The sequence below is a fragment of the Tursiops truncatus genome, chromosome 15, assembly GCF_011762595.2.
Source record: "Tursiops truncatus isolate mTurTru1 chromosome 15, mTurTru1.mat.Y, whole genome shotgun sequence".
NCBI classification, from domain to species: Eukaryota; Metazoa; Chordata; class Mammalia; order Artiodactyla; family Delphinidae; genus Tursiops; species Tursiops truncatus.
The window spans coordinates 83125505-83145750 of record NC_047048.1 but is presented as its reverse complement, the minus strand read 5'-3'; the positions used below and the strand labels follow the sequence as shown (position 1 = coordinate 83145750).

Sequence of the window (20246 nt, the reverse complement as noted above, 5' to 3'; positions counted from 1 at the left end):
GTTCCCTGACCAGGGATCGAACCAAGGCCCATAGCAGTGAAAGCACAGAGTCCTAACCACTGGAGCACCAGGGAATTCCCAGTCCTCGTTACTTTAAATGTTCACTTTCCCCAAAGCTTTTAAGTGTCTGCCCTCTGTGATGTTTCACCAATATTCATTAGTGTGTTCATTTCCCATCAGAAGACTGGTAGGATGTAGGAACTGAGACTTATAACAACTTGCCTATGTTGACGCAAGTGGAGAAATTGAGATTTGAACCTAATAATAACGAATGAAGTATTTTTTCAAGTCAGTGCATTGATTTGTTCTACAGATGCTGGTTGAGCACCCGGTCTGTGCCAGCACTGTGCTCAATCCCTGGGGCCACAGGGTGAATGAGAGCCTGTGATCCCTGCCCTCAGGGACTTTCAGTCTATGGAGGATACAGATGCAGGACACAATTACACCGACAGGTATGGGGTTCGTGTCATCTAATCAATGGTTTGTACAACATTAATGTGGTTCTCTGCATCCTAGGTTTATTTTGATGTTGTGAATCGCTTAACAGGACAAATTGTAGATAAATCCTTGATTTTCAACATCAGGATCAGCGATGTGAACGATCATGCACCCCAGTTCCCTGAGAAGGAATTTAACATCAGTGTGAAGGAGAACCACACTGCAGGTATGCACGGCGGGGCCTCGGGGCTTCCTGTCCTCTCTGTTCCATGAAGGTTTTCCTACTTGCATAGTGACAGGGCACTTGGTCCTAGCTGTCTTCAGGGAGACTTTTCCCTGTTCACATCCCAAAGGTTGCAGGGTGTGGATTAGAGCAAAATGCTTGGAGGTCTGCAAGCCTCATTTTGTATTGGCAATGAAATGATGTGAAAATTGTCAGTTGGAAGAGCTGATACATAAATATCAATCTAAAACAAAGCCAAATGAATGAGGGAAGAAGAGGCAGAGGTGGGTGGTAGGATCCTGAATATCTCTGCAAATGTCTCATCTGTAAAGTGGCAGCAAGATGGCATCTAAAATCTCTGTGAATCTGTGAGTCTTTAAATCCAAACCGCCCTCACTAAAATGTGCATCTATTTTAATAACACAAAAGCATTATTTATTTTGCAAAACTGTCTCGAGGAAATTTGCAAAGTTCCAAGAAACAAAAAGATTGAAACGGCAAGCATCTCTATTACTACCAATTAGAGGTAAGTACAATTAATGTTTTAGTTTATATTCTTTCAATATTTTTCTTTGCATTTTATATGTGTGTATGTATATACCCATGGTATGTTATATTTATATGTGTGTATATATTCACAGATTTATACATATAATTACAAATGTGTATTCGTATATCTACATGCTTTTTTCATCCTTATGGTAGTACAAAACGTATATGTGTATATATCGAATATTTATAAATATATGAGCATGCTTTTTTATATGTGCATATTTATGAATTTTCTCTTTAAAAATGCAATTTTGCTGTTTGTAACCTAGCAGTGTTCTCCTACAGCATCCTGCTGTGTCATGTTTTATTTTATGGTGTGCTTTAAGGTTTTTAACTAACCTTTTTGCCACTTTCTGCTATTGTCATAAAACATGCTTCAGTGAACATATCTGAGCTAAATGTGTGTGCCATTCAAGTATTTACTAAGCACAAATTCAGACAGGTAGACTTGTTGGTTCAAACTGCACACACAACTTAAGTGCTGCAATTTATCCGTCTCCCAGCAACATATGAGAGGGCTCAGTGTTCATCTCTGATTATTAAGTGCTTGAACACACAATAGCTTTCTTGGCCACTTTTATTTCTTTTATCAGTTGCTTGTTCTTTTCTTTGTCCATTTCTGCTGGTGTGATTGTCACTTTTCTACATATATATTAACAATGTGTATGTCTCTATCTGCCAATGTGTATTTCAAATATGTTTCCTGGTTTATCATTTCCTTTTAAATTTCGCTTATAGTTTTTTTGCCACACTTTTAAAAATCAAGGTACCAGTTTTGTCCTTTAAGCCTGCTACATTTGCAATCATGATTAGAAAGTGCTTCTTGACCTTATGACTATTTATCCCTCTTTATTTTGTCCGGTATGTCTACAGCGTGACTTTGTATTTAAGTATTTAATCCACTCTGGCGTATGCCTCAATGCCATTTAGCAAAGAATCATCCTCCTACTGGTTTGATAGGCTGCCTTTGGCCGACAGTAACAATTGAAAACATTCTTTCCAAGTCAACCTATTTTTGAGATGTTAACAGTGGATTTGGATCAAGAAAATACTCCAAATTCTCATGTCCTTTACGTCCTTGTTTCCCAAACACCGTTACTGAGAGAAAGTGCCTTCTGGATTGACCGTATTAGTGGAGAAATACGACCGTCAGGATGCTTAGATTACGAGGTCATGCGCACTTTATTGTTTTGGAAAAATGAAATGGGTTCTCGCTCTCTGAGCCCCAGACTTAGGGTTTATGTTTGCAGTGAGAAACCCTCTGTGGCTAGACTGGCTAGTGAAATTGCTAAAATGGAATATTTCTGTGTTAACGTTCCCCTTTCCTGTGTCTGAAGGGCTTGACTTTCCTTTTCCTCTCCACTCAGACTGCTCCTCGGCTTGCATTCCTCATCAGAGCGGGGGATTGTGGAGGACCACCGTTGTCATCCACGGCCATGGTTCACATACGTGTGCGAGACGGCTACAACCACGTGCCACGTTCAGCCGCGACTGTGTAAGGCGCCTGCGCGGCCTCGGCTTCTAAGTCCCCACACGGATGGCCTCCACGTCCTAGGCTTGGTTTTGCTGAGGGAATTCCCCATATCACCCAAGATGTGTGCAATGCTCCAAAATAACGTAAATTAGAATCAAGATGTCAACTATACTGATAGAGAACCAGTTAATAACAGTCACGTGAGCTTGCATTTTTACTACTTTGTGCCAGAAACTGTGTTCAGAGCATTTACATGGATCCTTAGGTGCTTACTGGTTGGAGCTGCTGCGTGATTTCCATTCTGCTGGTAAGAGAACCGAGGCTCGGGGAGGACGGAGGATCCCTGCTCCATCCGCGTCAGGGGTTCTCAGTTTCCACACTGTTGACATTTGGGGCTGGAGGAAGGGTACGGGGGAGCGGGGGGGAGGCTGCCCAGTGAATTGTAGGATGCTGAGCAGCCTCCCTGACCTCTACCCACTAGATGCCAGTAGCTCCCCCAGGTGTGACAACTGAAAATATCTGCAGACCTTGCAGAACTGGCCCTGGGTGAGAAGTCTGGGCCTGAGCTTTGCGCACAATGTTCAGAGCTCTGAAATAGGAAAGATGGGTAGGTGGGTTCGGGCCTGGCTTTTCCCAGCTCACCTGATTTATATATATTGGGTTCCACACAGGATTTCACATGCTACTAGGTCCTCAGGCTTGAAGAAAGTGTTGGCACCCACTGTTCCCATCAGTTTGGAAACACCATACCACTTAAAATACAGAAGATTGCTAAGAGAGAAAATAAAAACCCATCATGATCTACCTTCAATTTCTTAATTTTTCATTCTTCCATATGAACTTTTAAAAGGAAAATGTCCATTGTATTTGTGTCCTTCTCCTGACCTCTTTCAAGGAGGCCTTTCCTGATGACCTGGTTAAATTCCCAACCTGACCCCTGCAACATACACACACTCAGTTCTCAGGTCCCTGGTGATGGGATTTTTGCTGTCTTTTTCACAGCACCTAAACCAGGATCTGGTACACAGTAGCCTTTGTTGAATAAATAAATGCTACAATTATTTTTTTAAACTGTCATTTAAAAAAATTAATTGTATAGACCAAAGTTGAAATGTTTTCAATGAAAGCATCTCACCTAACAGTATATAATAACTGAAACATATTTATTATGTTTGAGTCTTGTTTCAAAATCCTTCTCTGGCTTAGTTAAAAGCTGTGCTCCCAAAAGTAGGGCTGGAGAAAATATACGCTGTTATTTTGATGTGCTCATCTAGAGAAATTATCTTGTCACCAAAAGTGTTGAATAAGGAGCTATCTGAAAGATCTATTATATGTTAGAAAAACGATCGTCTTAATTGAAATAATCATAAGAGCTCTATTTTAGGAGAAGAGTTAGATTTTTTTTAGGCAGCATAAACTAAGGTATGTATTATTATTTTAAAACTTCTTTAAAAAGTAGTGCATCACGTTGAATTGAAGGGTACTTTTAAAGTTACTCAGCTATTCAGTTATTCAGACACCAAGTCACAGGGACCAGGGAGGAGATGTTTGTTACTGATGCTTGTTCTGCTGTAACAGGCAGAGTTGCAGATCCTTAGGGGTCAAGTTCAGTCACAAGACAAATATCCAGGTTGTTGTCTCCAAGGCCTATGTTTTCTTTCTTCTTTCTTTTTTTTCTTTTTCAATTGCATTTCTTTTTCTCCATGACACTGAAATAATGATTGCTTCTGTCAGTATAACATTTAGATAGCAGATGGCCGAGCCAGCCAGGGCGTGTTATGTCTTGAGGTCCAAGATGGTGATTCGCCATTTACGTCAGCATGGAGAGTGAAGTTCAATATATTAAATGGCAATGAAGAGGGACATTTTGACATTTTGACTGATCCTGAGACCAATGAAGGGATTTTAAATGTAATCAAGGTAAATGCATCCCCGCAGGTAGCTATAGATGTTGAGGTCCTTTCTGTAGGATTCCTGACAATGAAATAGGCGCCAACCGTGGTGATGATCCGTGTGTTCCGACCCCCATGGCCAGTGAGGAAGGCAGGGCTGCACAGTGATTTCTGCCACGGACCCTCAGCCCTTTTGCCTCCATGGCTCCTCCCACCAAAATTATACATATCAATATTAAAGTTTTTTTTTAATTCTTTAATAATTTATTTTTGGCTGCGCTTGGTCTTCATTGCTGTGTGCAGGCTTTCTCTAGTTGTGGTGAGCAGGGGCTACTCTTCGTTGTGGTACGTGGGCTTCTCATTGCGGCAGCTTCTCTTGTTGCAGAGCATGGGCTCTAGGCATGTGCTGCAGTAGTTGTGGTATGCAGGCTCAGTAGTTGTGCCATGCGGGCTCTAGAGCGCAGGCTCAGTAGTTGTGCACAGGCTTAGTTGTTCCACGGCATGTGGGATCTTCCCGGACCAGGGCTCAAATGCATGTCCCCTGCATTGGCAGGCGGACTCCTAACCACTGTGCCACCAGGGAAGTCCCTTAAAGATTATTTTTGATATGACTAATTACTCCAACATTAAATTTTTTTGTTTTAGACAAAATATAATAGATTTATATAGTCCCTAACATTTTTTTCTCCTGTTGTGATAAAAGCACTTAAAATATTTTCTCTAACTCTATGAGTTCATTGTCTTTCCTCCTGGGTTTGAAAGAAATTAGAACATTTGCACGGACCCGTAAAAATATTGTGGGCTCCTGGCAGTTTGCCTGCTGTGACTAGTGGAGAGCTGGCCCTGCAGTAAAGTATTACTGTCTCATTTACTGATAAGGAAACCGAAGCCCAGAGAGGTTGGGTTGTTTTCAGGAAGTCACACAGCTGGAATAGGGGTTCAAACTGGGGCAGTCTGACTCCAGTGCCTTTAGTCTTAATTGCTCTCAGTAGACCCTAGAATGACCAGTGCCTCTGGCGCAGTGCAGGTGAGTCGACCTGGGGGTCAGGTTCAAAGGCAGACCTGAGTTAGTAGGTCTGGGGTGGGGCCCGTTTCTGCCTGTCAGTGTAACAAGCTCCCAGGTGATGCCGACGGGCCACATCCACCCTGTGAATAGCAAGGCTCTGTGGATTCTCTACACCAGCCTGGGGCTGAATTCAGCCTGGGGCTGAACTTCCCAGATATTCCGAGTCTTTCAATCCTTTTAAATCACTGACCACTTTGTACCCTGAATAGCTATGATCATTAATATCTATATTTCCCTAAGCTGCCCTAATTTTTTTGCAGTAGAGTTGTCACATTAATGTTTTATTAGGTTATGGTTTTTGTTGCATTTTTCATTACCCTCTGATGGATGGTGGCTCTTTTCAACCAGGAGCGGGGAGGGGAAAAAAAGAACTCCATAAGTGATCTGAAAATGGGCTGATGACTGTCTTTTGATCGTTATCAAAGACGATGTAAATAATAAATGAAGCACAAAAGCCACAGGCGCTGGGTTGACAGTGACACGCGTGCTGAGCAGGCTTCGTCTGGCCAGCAGAGCTGCGGGTGCTGATGCAATCTTCTCTGTGCGGCGGCCGCCTTTGGACTGTGAGACTCAGCCAGTGCGGAGCCTGGTCGTGGCCGTGGAGAACAAGGAGCCGCTCTTCTCCTGCGAAGGGGGGCGGCTGCAGAGGCCCCGCAGGCTGCGGCTAGCACCACCGCGAGTGTGCGGGTGGCCAGCGTCAACGACCCGGCCGCCTTCCTCCCCGGGACCTTCATCATCAGTGAAGGCGTCGGCACTGGGCCTGGGACTCAGGTGGGAATTTTTAATGCTACTGATCCGGACAGAACTGCCAGCCGGATAAGGTGGGGAGACAGGAGAGGGACGGGTGGCGGGTTATGCAGAATTAGCCACATGCCCCAGAGGATCCCTGTTAGAAATTAGCTCCTTTCATGTGCTCCTGAGGACGACTCCATTCCAGTTATGAGAATACCAGACGCCACCCAGAACACACTTCCCCAGGTTCGATGCCTGCTTGTTTCTGTAGCGGTCTCTGACCTCCAAAGGTGGAATCCACTTGTCCGTTTCCTTTGCATTTAGCACAAAATTCTTTTACAGTTTTTTCTTGTATTAAAAGAATTTGTTATGTATTTCTAGTTCCCCTTTATCAAAGGTTGTAAACTGGCGGCCCTCTGGCTTCTGGGCGACAGAAGTGTTTTCTTTTTCATTGTGGTGAAATGTATGTAAAGTTTACCACTATCAGCATTTTCAGGTGTGTAGTTCGGGAACATTAAGTACATTCATACTGTACGTCACAGTGTACCCTCACCACTGTCCATCTGCAGAATCTTTCCATCTGTCTCTTTTCATCTTCCTAAACTAAAACTCTGCCCCCAGTAAGCAATAACTTCCCGTTCCCCCCACCCCCAGGACCTGGCACTACATTCAACTTCCTGTCTCTATGAATGTGACTGCTCTAATGATGTCGTATAAATGGGATCACACAGGATTTGAACTTCTGTGACTGGCGTATTTCACTTAGCATATAATGTCCTCAAGTTTTACCCGTGTTCTAGCATGTGCCCCAGCATTTCCTTCCTTTTAAAGCTGAGTAATATTCCATTCTGTGTATATACCACACTTTATCTATTCATCCCTTGATGGACACTTGGGTTGCTTAGTGTTTTGTTTTTAAAAACACAGTTTCGATAATCCCCAAGAAGGTGGCAGAGTGGGAGGCACAGGAATCTCTCTCCCCATCCAGACAGTCGTGCTGGCAGAATCTGTCTCATGTACCTATTTTGGACCTCAGGAATCTGTTGAAGGCTTGCACCTTCCAGGGGAAGGCAGACTGTAAACTGTGGTTAATTTTGGTCCATTTCAACTCTTAGCACAGTACCTTCCCCAGCAGCTACCCTTCCCCACCTCCAGCCCCACGGAAGGCAGCTGTGCACATGTCTCTGGAATTGCGCACACTGCTTGTGGGAGCCGGGGTGGACAAAAAATTAACAGAAGTTAATTCCCTTCTTATCAGTAATTACTTTATATATAGAAAGATTAAACTCTCCAATCAAAGGACAGAGATTGATAGAATGGATAAAAACACATGATCTGACTCTATGTTGTCTTCAAGAGGCTTTCTTGAGATCCAAAGACAAAAACAGGTAACCTAACACCGTATACAAAAGTTAACTCAAAATGGATCAAGGACCTAAAATAAGACAATTCTTAGAAGAAAACATAGGACAAAAGCTTCACAACACTGAATTTGGTAACGATTTCTCGGATACGACACCAACGGCACGGATAACAAAAGAAAAGATAGTCAAATCAGACTTCGTGAAAATGGAAACATTGTGTGCACCAAAAGACACTATCCACAGAGTACAAAGCCAGAATGGGAGAAAATATTGGCAAGTCATATATCTGATAGGGGATTAATATCCAGAAAATACAGAGAACTTCTCAAACTCAGCAAGAATAAGAACAACAAAAAAACCTGTGATTCAAAAATGGGCAAAAAACTTGAATAGACATGTCTCCAAAGAAGATATACAAGTGGCCAATAAGCACATGAAAGATGCTCACCATCACTAATCATCAGGGAAACGCAAATCAAAACTACAGTGAGATACCACCTCACACCCAGGAGAATGGCTACCGTAAGAAAATCAGAAAACAACTGTTGGGGAGAATGTGAAGCAATTGATACCCTTGTGTACCACTGATGAGAATGGACAATGGTACAGCCTCTGTGAAAAACAGTATGGCAGTTCCTCAAAAATTAAAAACAGAATTATCGTATGATCCAGCAATTCCACTTCTGGGTATGTACCCAAAAGAACTGAAAACAGGGTCTCAAAGAGTTATTTGTACACCCACACGGATAGCAGCATTATTCACAATAGTTAAAATGTGGAAACAACCCAAGGGTCCACTGATGGATGAATGGTTAAGCAAAATGTTCTCTATACGTGCAATGGAGTATTATTCAGCCTTAAAAAGGAAGGGAATTCTGCAACATGCTACAGTGTGGATGAACCTTAAGGGTATTGTGCTACGTGAAATGTGCCCATCACAGAAAGACACATTCCATGTGGTTCCACTTGTAGGAGTACTTAGAGTAGTCAAAAGTCAGAAAGACAGAAAATGCAATGCCGATTGCTAGGGGCTGGCGGGAGGGGAATGGAGGGTTAGTGTTTAATAGGTACAGAGCTTCAGTTTTACAAGATAAAAAGAGCTGTGGGCATGGATGGAGGTGATGGTTGTACAGAAATGTGAAATATTTGATACCACTGAAATGCACACTTAAAAATGGTTAAGGTGGTAAATTGTATGTTACGTGTATTTTACTGTAAGAAAAAAAGAAAAAACTAATAAAGCTGCCATCATTTAAACATCAGGAGATTAAGCTAACAGCCCAAATTATCTGGTTGTTCTTGAAAAAGAGGAAGATTCGGCATCACTGGGTCTGTGTCCCACGAGGTCACGATCATCTGGGGCGTAGAGAGGGTCCTGCATCATGTCCCTTCCACCTCTCACTCAGCAGCTGGCTCCAATCCCCATCAGAGCAGTTCGCTCGTTTCTGCCACGTGCTCAGACCGTCGCGGGCACGAGAGTTTGAGATTCTTCCTTAGAGCAATGCTTCTCAACCATTGAGAAGGACCATATTTTGCTTCTTTTAATTTCCAATTCACTGTGGAGCAATAATTTTATAAAATATGAAAAAATAAATTACAAAAAATGATTATGTGCTTGGGGGTCACAGTAATGCCACTGACTATAAAAATTCCCCAACACTTGCTCTCAGTTTCTGCTATTGTCTCATTGTGGGCAGCTAACCAAGAGCTCCAGACCAGCACAGGTCCACGCCGGTGCATGCTGAGTTAGAATAAGAATCACCTGGAGGGCCTGTTAAAATGCCCGTTGCTGGGCCTCACCCTTGTGGTTTCTGATTATGAGGCCTGGCGTGGGGACTGAGATTTGCATTTCTAGCAAGTTCCAAGGTGACGCTGAAGCTGCTGGTCCCTGGACCTTGCTTTGGGAACACCCATGTAGAGCCTGTATCTGATTCAGTGCTGTATTCCCATCCCTACAGTATGGTTGGTCCCTTTAAAAACCATGACCTGTCAAATATCAGAGAGAGAGTTACTGACCTTTTCCAAAGCCTTTACACAGCATGAAAGAGAAGGCACGGAAACTCCCTTTCTCTGGCCCTTTGGTGGAGCTGCACCTTTTCTGTGTTTGCCTGTGGGTACAGGCCTTTCCTTCTGCGGGTCCCTCAGGAGGAGCAATAGCTGTGCTTGGTATTCCGGCTTGGTTCCAATGGCTGCCTTCTTTTTTTTTTTTTAAAAGGGGTTTTTTTTTTTTTATAAATTTACTTTATTTATTTATTTTTGGCTGCGCTGGGCCTTTGTTGCTGCACGCGGACTTTCACTAGTTGCAGTGAGCGGGGGCTACTCTTCATTGGGGTGCTCGGGCTTCTCATTGTGGTGGCTTCTCTTGTTGCGGAGCACGGGCTTTAGGTGCACGGGCTTCAGTAGTTGTGGTGAGCGGACTCAGTAGTTGTGGTGAGTGGACTCAGTAGTTGTGGTGAGTGGGCTTAGTTGCTCTGCAGCATGCGGGATCTTCCCGGACCAGGGCTCAAACCCGTGTCCCCTGCATTGGCAGGCAGATTCTCAACCACTGCACCACCAGGGAAGCCCATGACTGATGTTTTAATCTACTCGATGATTCTACATTCTACCTCTTTCTACAAATGATGTGAAGGGGCAAGTGGTTTTCTTTGTTTGTTTGTTTTTAAATTTTTTTTATTTATTTATTTATTTATTTTTGGCTGCGTTGGGTCTTCGTTTCTGTGCGTGGGCTTTCTCTAGTTGTGGCGAGCGGGGGCCACTCTTGATCGCGGTGCACAGGCCTCTCACTATCGCAGCCTCTCTTGTTGCGGAGCACAAGCTCCAGACGCGCAGGCTCAGAAGTTGTGGCTCACGGGTCTAGTTGCTCCGCGGCATGTGGGATCTTCCCAGACCAGGGCTCGAACCCATGTCCCCTGCATTGGCAGGCAGATTCTCAACCACTGTGCCACCAGGGAAGCCAAAGTGTTTTGTTAACTTATCCTGCCCAGATATTCTGAATTTTCAAAAAAGCAGGAAAACAGATTGAGCCCCTGCAGTAAAGCTTATGACTTTGAGAGGGAAGCGGCCTCAGTGTTTCCATGGAGTGGTTCTTTTCCCAGAGGCTGAGAATGCTAATTCCCCAGGGTTCTGTGTGCATGGAGCAGCCTCTTTGGTTAATCAGCAACCCTCTTGGAATCTCCCCGCCACAGGTGTCCCGCCACGGACGGGGACGGGGCCCATGCTGCTCTTCCTGTCAGACACCAACGACGACACGCCCACCCTCCACCCACGGTCTCGATACCGGGAGGTCTGGAGTCTGCAGGAGGCAGGCCCCGCCCCATCGAGGCGGAGGACGGGGCCCAGGAGCCCTACTCCCACCCGTTCACCTTCAGATTGGACAATACGTGGGCAAACACAGAAGACACGTGGAGGCTGGCGGAAAATAATGGTGAGTATTTGCATTGGTCGGGGATAAAGGATGGAAAAAGACAGAAACCTGACTTCCACAGACTTAAGCAAAAGAGGAATGTGTTAGCTATGTAACCGAGAAAGAGGCTAAGTGAGCCTGTCTCCCAGCAGAGCTGGGGGCCCCGAGGACTTCCTGGAGAAGGCAGCTCCGGACCTTGGCCCTGCCTTTCTCTGGGTCCTTTCATCTTAAGGCAGGCTCTCCTCTGGAGGTGGCAGGGTAGCAGCTGGGAGTCCCTGGGACTCATCCTGGCACCTAGCAAGAAGGTGTACCTCACTGCAAGGCTTGAGTTACCTGTCCTGCTCAGCATCGTGGGTGAGGAGGGCAGAAGTGCTGATTGGCTGGTTCTGAGCCCACATCTGGATCTGGCTGGGATCTGGGCTTAGCCTCTCTTGACCCACACGGGCTGAGAGTTCAGGAAGTGTGGGCTCCCCCAAAGGAAAATTGGGGTGCTTTTACCAGGAGGAACCACCGGCATCCAGTGTCAACATCCTACTTTGTGCTTCTATTAACTGGTCTCTAGGATGTGACCTGTTTTTTAGTTGAAACTGTGAGTCCATGTTTATATTTCCCAGACCCAGAGTGTGCTGTAAAGCGTTGAAACGTACCCCCAAAGAGGTCTGGTCTTCCGGGAGGTGATCTCCAAGCCCTCGGAATATCCTGCCTGATAAAAGTGTCTCTGCTTACCTAGGGGAGGGGATCTTGTGTCCGTCAATAAGAACAATGTGATTTTGGGTGTGGCCTTTGGGTCATGTAAGCGTGTGGGTGTCAGTTAACCAGCCATGTGGGTGGCTAACCAGTTTTACAAGACCAAGTTCTGATAAAGACTGTGGACACAGGGCTCGGTGAGCTTCCCTGGTTGGCAACATTCCACACATCTTGTCACTCATGGATGCCGGGAGGTGCCGTGGTCCCGACTCCATGGGCAGGAGAACTGGAAATTCTGCACTTGATACTTTTCTAAACTCTGCCCCATGTACTTCCTCCCTTGACTGGTTTGAATCCATATCCTTTCAGTGTAATAAACCCTAACCCTGCGTATACAGTGTTCAGCCAGTCCTGAGTCCTTCTAGAGAATTATCAACCTGAGGGTGGTCTTGGGAACCCCTGCACTTGCAGCTGGTGTCCGAGTGAGGGTCGCTCTGGTGACCCTGACTTCATACAGAGCCTTGGCACGTGGGAGGCACCTAGGAAATACCCGCCGAGCAGCTGAACAAATGCACAAGTCAGTGCAGCTAAGGTCCCTCTCCCTCTGCAGGTCGCTCAGTGGAACTTATGCTGAGAAGCCTCCGCGTGGTGACTACTTGGTGCCGCTTTTCATCGGAGACAAACAGGGACTTTCCCGGAAGCAGACTGTCCATGTGAAGGTCTGTTCCTGTCCCGGTGGATTCACATGTGCAGAGCCCTCCGTCGGGAGCCGGGCTCCTCCAGGGGGTCCTGGCCTCTCTGTGCAGCATTCATAGCTCTGGCAGGTCAGCAGATACAGGAGCTACCCTGGGAATGCGGCTCCTCTCCCCAGCCAGGGGGATGAGTCCTCGGGGGTGGGGAGCAGATGATGGCCGAGGTCAGCGTGATGCCTTTGAGAATAACCTCTAGGCTCGTCAGAGTCCCAGACTCAGATCAGAGGTTGCCACCCTGGTCAGAAATGCTGCCTGCCTGGCAAGGGCAGCTTCTACTTAGTACACAGCAACTTACAGCCATGGAACCTATAGATGGACACTGTCTGAGGGTGACTGTATGGTTTATAATAGCTGAGGGCAGCCATGAACACAAGCTCCCAGGGTTGGCAAAGGCTAACGAGGAAGCTCAGTTTTCAAGGAAATAATAAAATATTACTGCTCACATGGTATTAATCAGTTCAACAGATAGTCATCTGGCACCTACTTGTGCCCCAAGCTGTGCTAAGTGCTGTGGCTACAAAGATGCTGAAGGCGCACTTGACCCCTGAGTTCATGGCTGAGTTACAAGTTAGCAGGACAGGATCCTGCTGGAACCTCTGATCTAGATGAGCTTGTGCACCTCGTTTGCGCCTTTCTCTCATCACAGCCGCTCTGCTTTTCCTGCTGAGATGCTATTTTGTGTCTGAAGCCAGAGGCAGGGCTGCTCTATCCCACGTGAGGAAGGCATCCAGACCCTGATCATGTGGAACGATGGGAGTGGAGCTGCCCCGTCCAGGTAGTGAACTCAGTGCTTGTGTTTCATGTCGATCCGAGTTAGGCACGGCCGTACTGTTCTCACTCACTGTTCTTTCTCATTTCACCATCTCACCATATTTGAGTAGCAAATGGGAAAGAAAGTCCTGTGAAAATTGTCTAACCCCACTAAACTGATTATTATTTTAGGGCATTGGTTCTCAACTGGGGGTGATTTTGCCCCCCCCATTGCCCCCTGCCCGCAGGGGACAGTGGGCAGTGTGGAGGCATTTTGGTGGTCACAACTCAGTTGGGAGTGCAGTGGGGGGATGATGCTTTTGGCGTCTGGCGGGTAGGAGCCGGGGAGGCTGCTGAACGTCCTACCGGACACAGGACAGTCCCCACAACAGAGAAGTCACTGGCCCGAGTGTCAGCAGTGCCAAGGCTGAGAAACCTTGTTTAGGAAAAATGACTTTTGCCAGGTGGAGTTTCTCTAAATGGAAAACATGCTATGCTCCCTCATTAAGTGAGCCCACGCTGGCTTCTTGGCCGTGGTGTGGGGTGAAGTAAGGCAGAACCCACTCATGCAGCGTCTCCAGCAGAGGTGGAGCAGAGAGCCCACTGGCCCTGCAGGGACAACCCTGGGCCTTTGTCACGGTGGGCGAGTCATTTCTGCGCATCCTCAGCTGTGAGCGAGGGAGGATGAAACCAGCCTCAGAAGTTGGTTATGGGTCAAGGAAGACGAAGCCCATGACAGCACCTCACAGGCCTCCAACACAAGGTGGAGTCAGCCAGCGACTGCTGGGTTTTCACACCTGCCGCCTCTGATCCTGGCCCTGCCTTGGCTCCATTGCCCTCGTTAGCAGCTGGGCCGTGAGATACAAGCGCTGTGAGCGCTCCTGTCTGTCTTCACTTCACTCTGAACTAAGGCTGCTTGATCCAAAAGATGAAAGCCAAGAAATGTCAAAAGGGAACACTGTCTTTCACGCAGAAGATTCAGGTTGCCTCATCTGCTGTTGTCTGACACCTCTACCCTCGGTTTTCTCCTGGAAGGAAGAGACTTAGTGAGATGATTTTGGGAAAAGAGAGTCAACTGGACTTTGGTCCCTGGCTCGGATAAATAGGGAGATATTCTAAAAGATGATTGGTGGTTGGAGAAACTGATGGTTGACCAAGACTCCTAGGGTTCTTCCCACATTTTCTCTCCTCTGTTGGCACAAAGGAAGGGGAAGTAAGAGCTTTGGACCACATTGAGGATGCACACACCCGTAAGTCCATGTCTTTGCAGGCCTGCGTTCAGCCCTGCCTGTCGTGGGGACAGGAAGGTAGAGGCGTGGTCCGAACTAGCTAGATAGTTGGATTCCCAGAAGGAATGCCCCCTGCCCCCAGCTATGAGAATAGCAGCTACCTGTTTTGATTTGTTTGTGTAATTTTAAGAAGGAAACCATCCTGACGAACAACAGTGCTTTGTGGGACAGATAGAATCCCCTGCCTCAGGCAGTTCTACTCTGCTCTGATGCTCAACCATCCAGGAAAATGGAAAGAGCTCCTGAGCCAGGGGCTGTGCTTAGCCTCCCGCTTGGTGGGTGGAGCTGAGGCTGCCCAGCTGGAAGGAGGCCAGTGGGGAGGGCGTCTCCCCAGGCACTGGCTGAGGGCACTGCCGAGGTGGGAGAGGAGCTGGTGATGCCTCTTCTTGTTGGCCAGCTGCTTAGTGGTTGTCTTTTGGGGAAGGAGGAGCAGCTACAGAAGCAGAGTGTGTGGAAGGGAAGCTTGGTCATTGCAGGGCTAGGCCGGCAGGTTGGAGGGGGTCTGGTGGCACTGACCAAGGGCCAGCTGTCAGAGGGACATGAGCACCCAATCCGGGACAAGGGGCCTCTAGCTCATCTTGTCCCAGAAGATGTCCTTCCTCTCATCTGCTACTCACACCCCAGGACATACCCCCGCTCCTGCCACAGTATCTTAGGGCTATGAGAACGGGGACCCAACAAACCTGGGTTTCGGTTCCCAAACTGTGTCTTATCAATCTAACCAATCCTCGACTTTCATATATAAAGTGAGATCAATGATGTTCTTTTTCTCTCAAGCTTATTGGACAATTTAATCAAGTAGCACATGTAAATTAGTAATTACTGGTACATAGTGAACAGTGGCTGCTACTACTAGTATTATTAACAGTAATTACCAATTATGTCTTTGTAGCCATTGGTAAATAAGGCTACCCCAAAGTGTCCACGCTTCTCCGTTACCCATCTCCGTTAGCCTGAATATACCAGCCTGCATTCACACACCGGGGACATTGTACACTCCTGGGAAGACTCCTTCATCCCAGATGCCATCACTGATTCCACCCACCTTGTCCTACTCTGCCGCCGAACACCCCCAATCAAGAGGTTCTGCAAGATAGCATAGGGGCCTGCCCTCTCTGTGGGGAAGCTGGTGAGCTCTTACAGAAGGAAATCCAGCACCCATCAGCTTCTGAGTCCCTCAGTGAATATTGGTTGAATGAGGAATGGATAAGGCTGCACACAGCACTGCCCAACCGCGGTGACCCCAAGAGCCTTCACTGTGAGTCTTCGAAGAGGATGAGAACAGGCTTTTAGATGCCGAGGCCCTAGTGAAACAAGGCTTTTGGTTTTGTTGGTTGGTTTTTGTTTTTACCATCACTTTACCTGAAACACTGAACAACAAGAAGCTCCACTTCCTAACCAGCAATTACAGAAGCATCCCCTCCCCAAGTATGTCCTCTTGCTTCATAGGACAGGTGTCTGGATGCTTCTGTGATGGCACAGAACAAGGCATCTGGGGGAGATGATACTCCTTGCCCTCTGCATTTATTACCGCCATCTGTAATTTCAGCTCCTGTCATATTTCTTTCCCTGTGTCCCGCAGGAAAGGTCATTCGTCAGGGATCAGATGTCAGCCCTGTCCGTCAACACAGCCGAGGCAGGTGCCACGCTGGGAGCTAAGGTAAGTGTGGCTCATTTGCTGCTTGGGTTGAAACAGAGGGGTGGCTTTGCTGTTGGTCCCCCTGGGGGGGGACACCCTGGCTGCTCCCCCAGCCCCCAACCCAGGATGATCCCCTGCAGGCCTGATCCACACCTGCCTCCACACCAGCCCCACCTGCAAAGGCCGTGCGATTCTGCTCAAGCTCACATGGCTTCGCCTCCCAGCTCAGGTGTCAGATGACCCGGGGCCCACATTCCAGTCCGTCCACTGCTACCATTACGACTTTTTGCCACATGCAGATGCCACTTGCACTAGTGTATTAAAAAACTTGTTTTTCTTTAAATGGACTTGCATACCAATGAAATACACTTCTTTAAATAGGAAATTTTATATTTCAACTGTAAATGAAAAACCAGTTTTGCTTGTATAAAGAGCAGGTAAGTGCTCATAGAAATAGAACCCAGTAATTCCAGGTAGAAAATGTGGAAGGAGAGAGAGAGCCAAGCCAGGCTGGCACCCGATGGAGACTTTCTCCTGTTGTCATTAGGAGTATGGAAGAGGAATTAGAAAGGGACTAATTTTCTTGCTGTGCAATTCAATGTCATTTAAAACCCTGTTCCCGAACTGGCTGAACCTTCCCTTCTCTAAGAGGACGATGATCCCACTTTGAAAAAGAGCGAGTTGACCCAGGGCTGCCGTCATTTATTGGGCAGGTGCTTGGCTGGGGTGAGCAGGTCCAGGTCCAGAGGGCATCTGCCCACCAATCCACGCTCCCAGGGGAAGGGAGTGCAGAGACTCCTGGGGGGCTGGCGGAGGCCTCTCTTTCCTTAACTGGTCTGTAAGCTTCGGGAGGCCAGAGCATTGCTCCTGGTAAGCACACTAAGAGCTCTGATCCACTGAGCGTGCCCTGGGGTTTGCACTCTACGAGCATAATCCCACTGCATTTTCACCAGACCCGTGCAGGAGGGGAGGACACCAAGGCCTGTGGCTTCTATTTCTTGGAGTGTCTCTGGGTCCCCTTTATGATGTCCTGCAAATAGCAAGTGCACCTGTGGTGGCTGGTTGAGTCGACAGCCATTCGCATACTTGCCCTAAGTGAAGTTGTCACTTATGATTTATAGGTAACCTGATATTTTAAAATCTGTGACAAGACATGAACTATCTTAAAACTGTTGCTAAGGACCATTGCCTGCTTTATTGTCTTTGAAATTTTATTGCATGATTGAAGGGTTTATATTAAAATAATAGAAACCCAAAGCAAAAATTGTCCACACTCCTATCCCTAAATCTAAGCAACTTCATTTGTCTGTGTTACCCTCTAGATCTTGTCCGTGGGCATATTCAATTGTCAGGTGTCTATAACGTCATCGGTAGAATGTTAGAATCAACGTCTTCAGGTCACATTGGGGCATGCAGTTCCATTTCACTATAGTCCCTTTTCCTTGCTTCTCTCCACCTTTCCTTTTCTACTCCCACTCCACCACCTCCCCCATCATAATGCCAGTTTTATTTGCATATGAGTATCTGAGCAGGGAAAGGTTGTGCCTTCGTTTTCAACTGGAGGGAGACGTGTTGTCTTTGGAGTTTCCCCTAGCGTTTTCCCCCAGGATTTAGGCGAAATGCTGCTATCTTCGCCAAGTGCATCAGACCAAGTCCACTTCATGCTGGGGACTCTGGTGAGTTCCACAAGCTCACTCCCTCCTGCTGGGACTTCACTGATGACTGACAGCTGGTTCCCTTGAGAGGCGGCCCTTCTAGAAGATTCTGTGATATGGGTAGAACAAACACATAGTCAGTGAAAACCTTCTCATCTGTCTACCTAGTTATTGTGATCGTTGGTTGTTACTGAGTTGTTATTTGATAGTGCAGATCAAATACGACACTTCTCAGAACAGCCGCAGATAGCTACATTTCCCTGTGTCCATCTCTTATAGAGATCATCTGTAAGATCAAGAGCAATGGCCTTGGCCCTGGGCAAATTCCAGCCCAGTGATTCCATACCTCCTGCCAAATGGAACCCCAACTCCCCTTTATACACTCCATGTACAAATTCTACAACTGTGGCTTTGCTTTTTAACATGACTTTTCAGACTCACAAGAAGTTGTAAAAATAGTTCAGAGAGTTTCTGTGTACCTTTCACACAGCTCCCCCCAAGAATAACACTGTATATAACCATAGTATGCTTTCAAAACCAGAAAACTGACTGTGGTACAACACTATTAGCACAGGTCTCAAACACAGACCTTATTTGGACTTCACTAGTATAACTAGCTATTATTTTAACAAAAAATTTACTTTTCTGACAAGAACTAAATGAGGTTCTCAAGGTCCAAAGAGCCACAGTTTTTATGATGGAAACTTCTAAAAAATAATTCAAGATCTCTATAATTCATTATCTTTTCTCAGGCTGAGTTTGCACCAAGATTACAAATGTGCTGTTCTTTTTTGCGCAGACATGGTGCCATGAATCCTTGAAAGGGCCTGTGTATGATAGGTGTGTCCCTCTGGTCCTGGAAGGGCCAGCTTCACAGGCGTGGAACCCGGTCAGTCCCACAGGGCCCTGTGCTCAGAAAGGCCCTGTGCTTGGTTAATGCTCTACGGTCACCATCCTGAAATTCTGCGTATCTGGACAAGGGGCTCCCATTTTTATTTTGCACTGGGTGCTGCAAATTATGTAGCCGGTCCTGAGTCTTAGGGGTTGCGTGCGTCTCATTCACAGACTTTGAGGCCATGCTCATGGCACAAAATGAGTCTTATAGGGATTTTGTGGACCCAAGATGGGGCTCAAAAATCTTATATTCTCATGCTCCATCCCCACAAAGCAACTATAAAACTCACCCATGGATTTCAGCTGTGAACACCTACACGGCTATCGTTAGAATTATTATACCTTTAGCACAGAAACAAAAGGCAATGTGATTACAAGAATTTCTGGCTGTGTGTTTGTATCCTTGGGTAATTTATATGAAACCAATGAAGACTTCATTCTTTTTACTTGAATTAATTAATTTTTCATTTTTTAAAAAATTTAAGGGTCGTGGCACGTTTTTTGATCCAAGAAGTGTGAGAAACAAATACCCTCCTCCTGTAAGTACAGATGAAGATGTTATCATGAAAAGAGTTACCTTACTGTCCTGATAGCCATGGGAAGCCCTGAAAATGGGAAACTGGGAAGGGAGGAGGTGAGAAAAAACATACCCACCCAATACCCAAATAGGCCAAAAGAAGTGAATGTGGGAAACAGATGAGAAGTAAATGAAGTACCTACATCTAGACTTGAAAGCATCAGAGTTTTTCAGTCCCTGGCAACTTTCCTTTGCTGCTGAGAAGCTAAGAACTTGGTGAAGGCCTGAATATTCTTTTGCTCTGATTCTTTACAGATTTGTAGAAGTTTTGAGCTAAGGGGGCCATTGAAGCCATCTGGTCCATCTTTTCCCTAAACCTTACTAGCAGCAGAATCCTTCCTTACAAATGAGATCCTACAAAGAATGCCATTATAAATAAAACAGAAAAGAGGTGTTTTTTATTAGTACCAATTTTGAAGTACATTAACGTTTATAACATATACGTATTGCCAAAGCAACAAATAAAAATAGTGATTCGGTTGAAAACAACAACAAAAAAGAAGTTAGGCATTGTGGAGGCAGTTTGCGAAATTTTACCTTAGCACCTAATTCATTGCCTCACGTTGTTGAAATTAGTTCTTAAAGTATCAAGAAAACTTCAATTCATGCCAATAAGCACTTTCAAATATTTTTTAGGGAGCTCAATTGATCATATCAGGTTCCCTTTGATTCAGCAAACAAGAGACAAAAAGCATCATTCAAGTTTCATAAAAGCAAATTATAAAATGTTTGCTTTTATTAACATGTTGGGGGGACTCAGTGTAAAAGATGTAAACCCTTCTCCATTATATTAGAAAAATAACATTAAGTATTATTATTAAAATAATCTTCCCTGAAATGAAATTCAAATACTCTTGCC

At 45.9% G+C, this 20246-nt stretch overlaps 1 protein-coding gene across 1 annotated transcript in view; it reads left to right on the top strand.

Annotated features, from left to right (window-relative positions):
- The window catches only part of CDH26 (cadherin 26), a 45521-nt gene that overhangs the window by 22196 nt on the left and 3079 nt on the right, over positions 1-20246 (top strand). Inside the window, 16 exon segments of the mRNA XM_073793312.1 lie at positions 314-452; positions 548-668; positions 2218-2383; positions 2581-2706; positions 4434-4606; positions 6198-6298; positions 6301-6416; positions 6759-6840; positions 10927-11025; positions 11028-11169; positions 12442-12590; positions 12593-12655; positions 13230-13268; positions 13271-13358; positions 16205-16282; positions 16402-16498. Of these exon segments, the coding sequence (XP_073649413.1) occupies positions 428-452; positions 548-668; positions 2218-2383; positions 2581-2706; positions 4434-4606; positions 6198-6298; positions 6301-6416; positions 6759-6840; positions 10927-11025; positions 11028-11169; positions 12442-12590; positions 12593-12655; positions 13230-13268; positions 13271-13358; positions 16205-16282; positions 16402-16498 (1665 nt within the window). The 5' untranslated portion in view covers positions 314-427.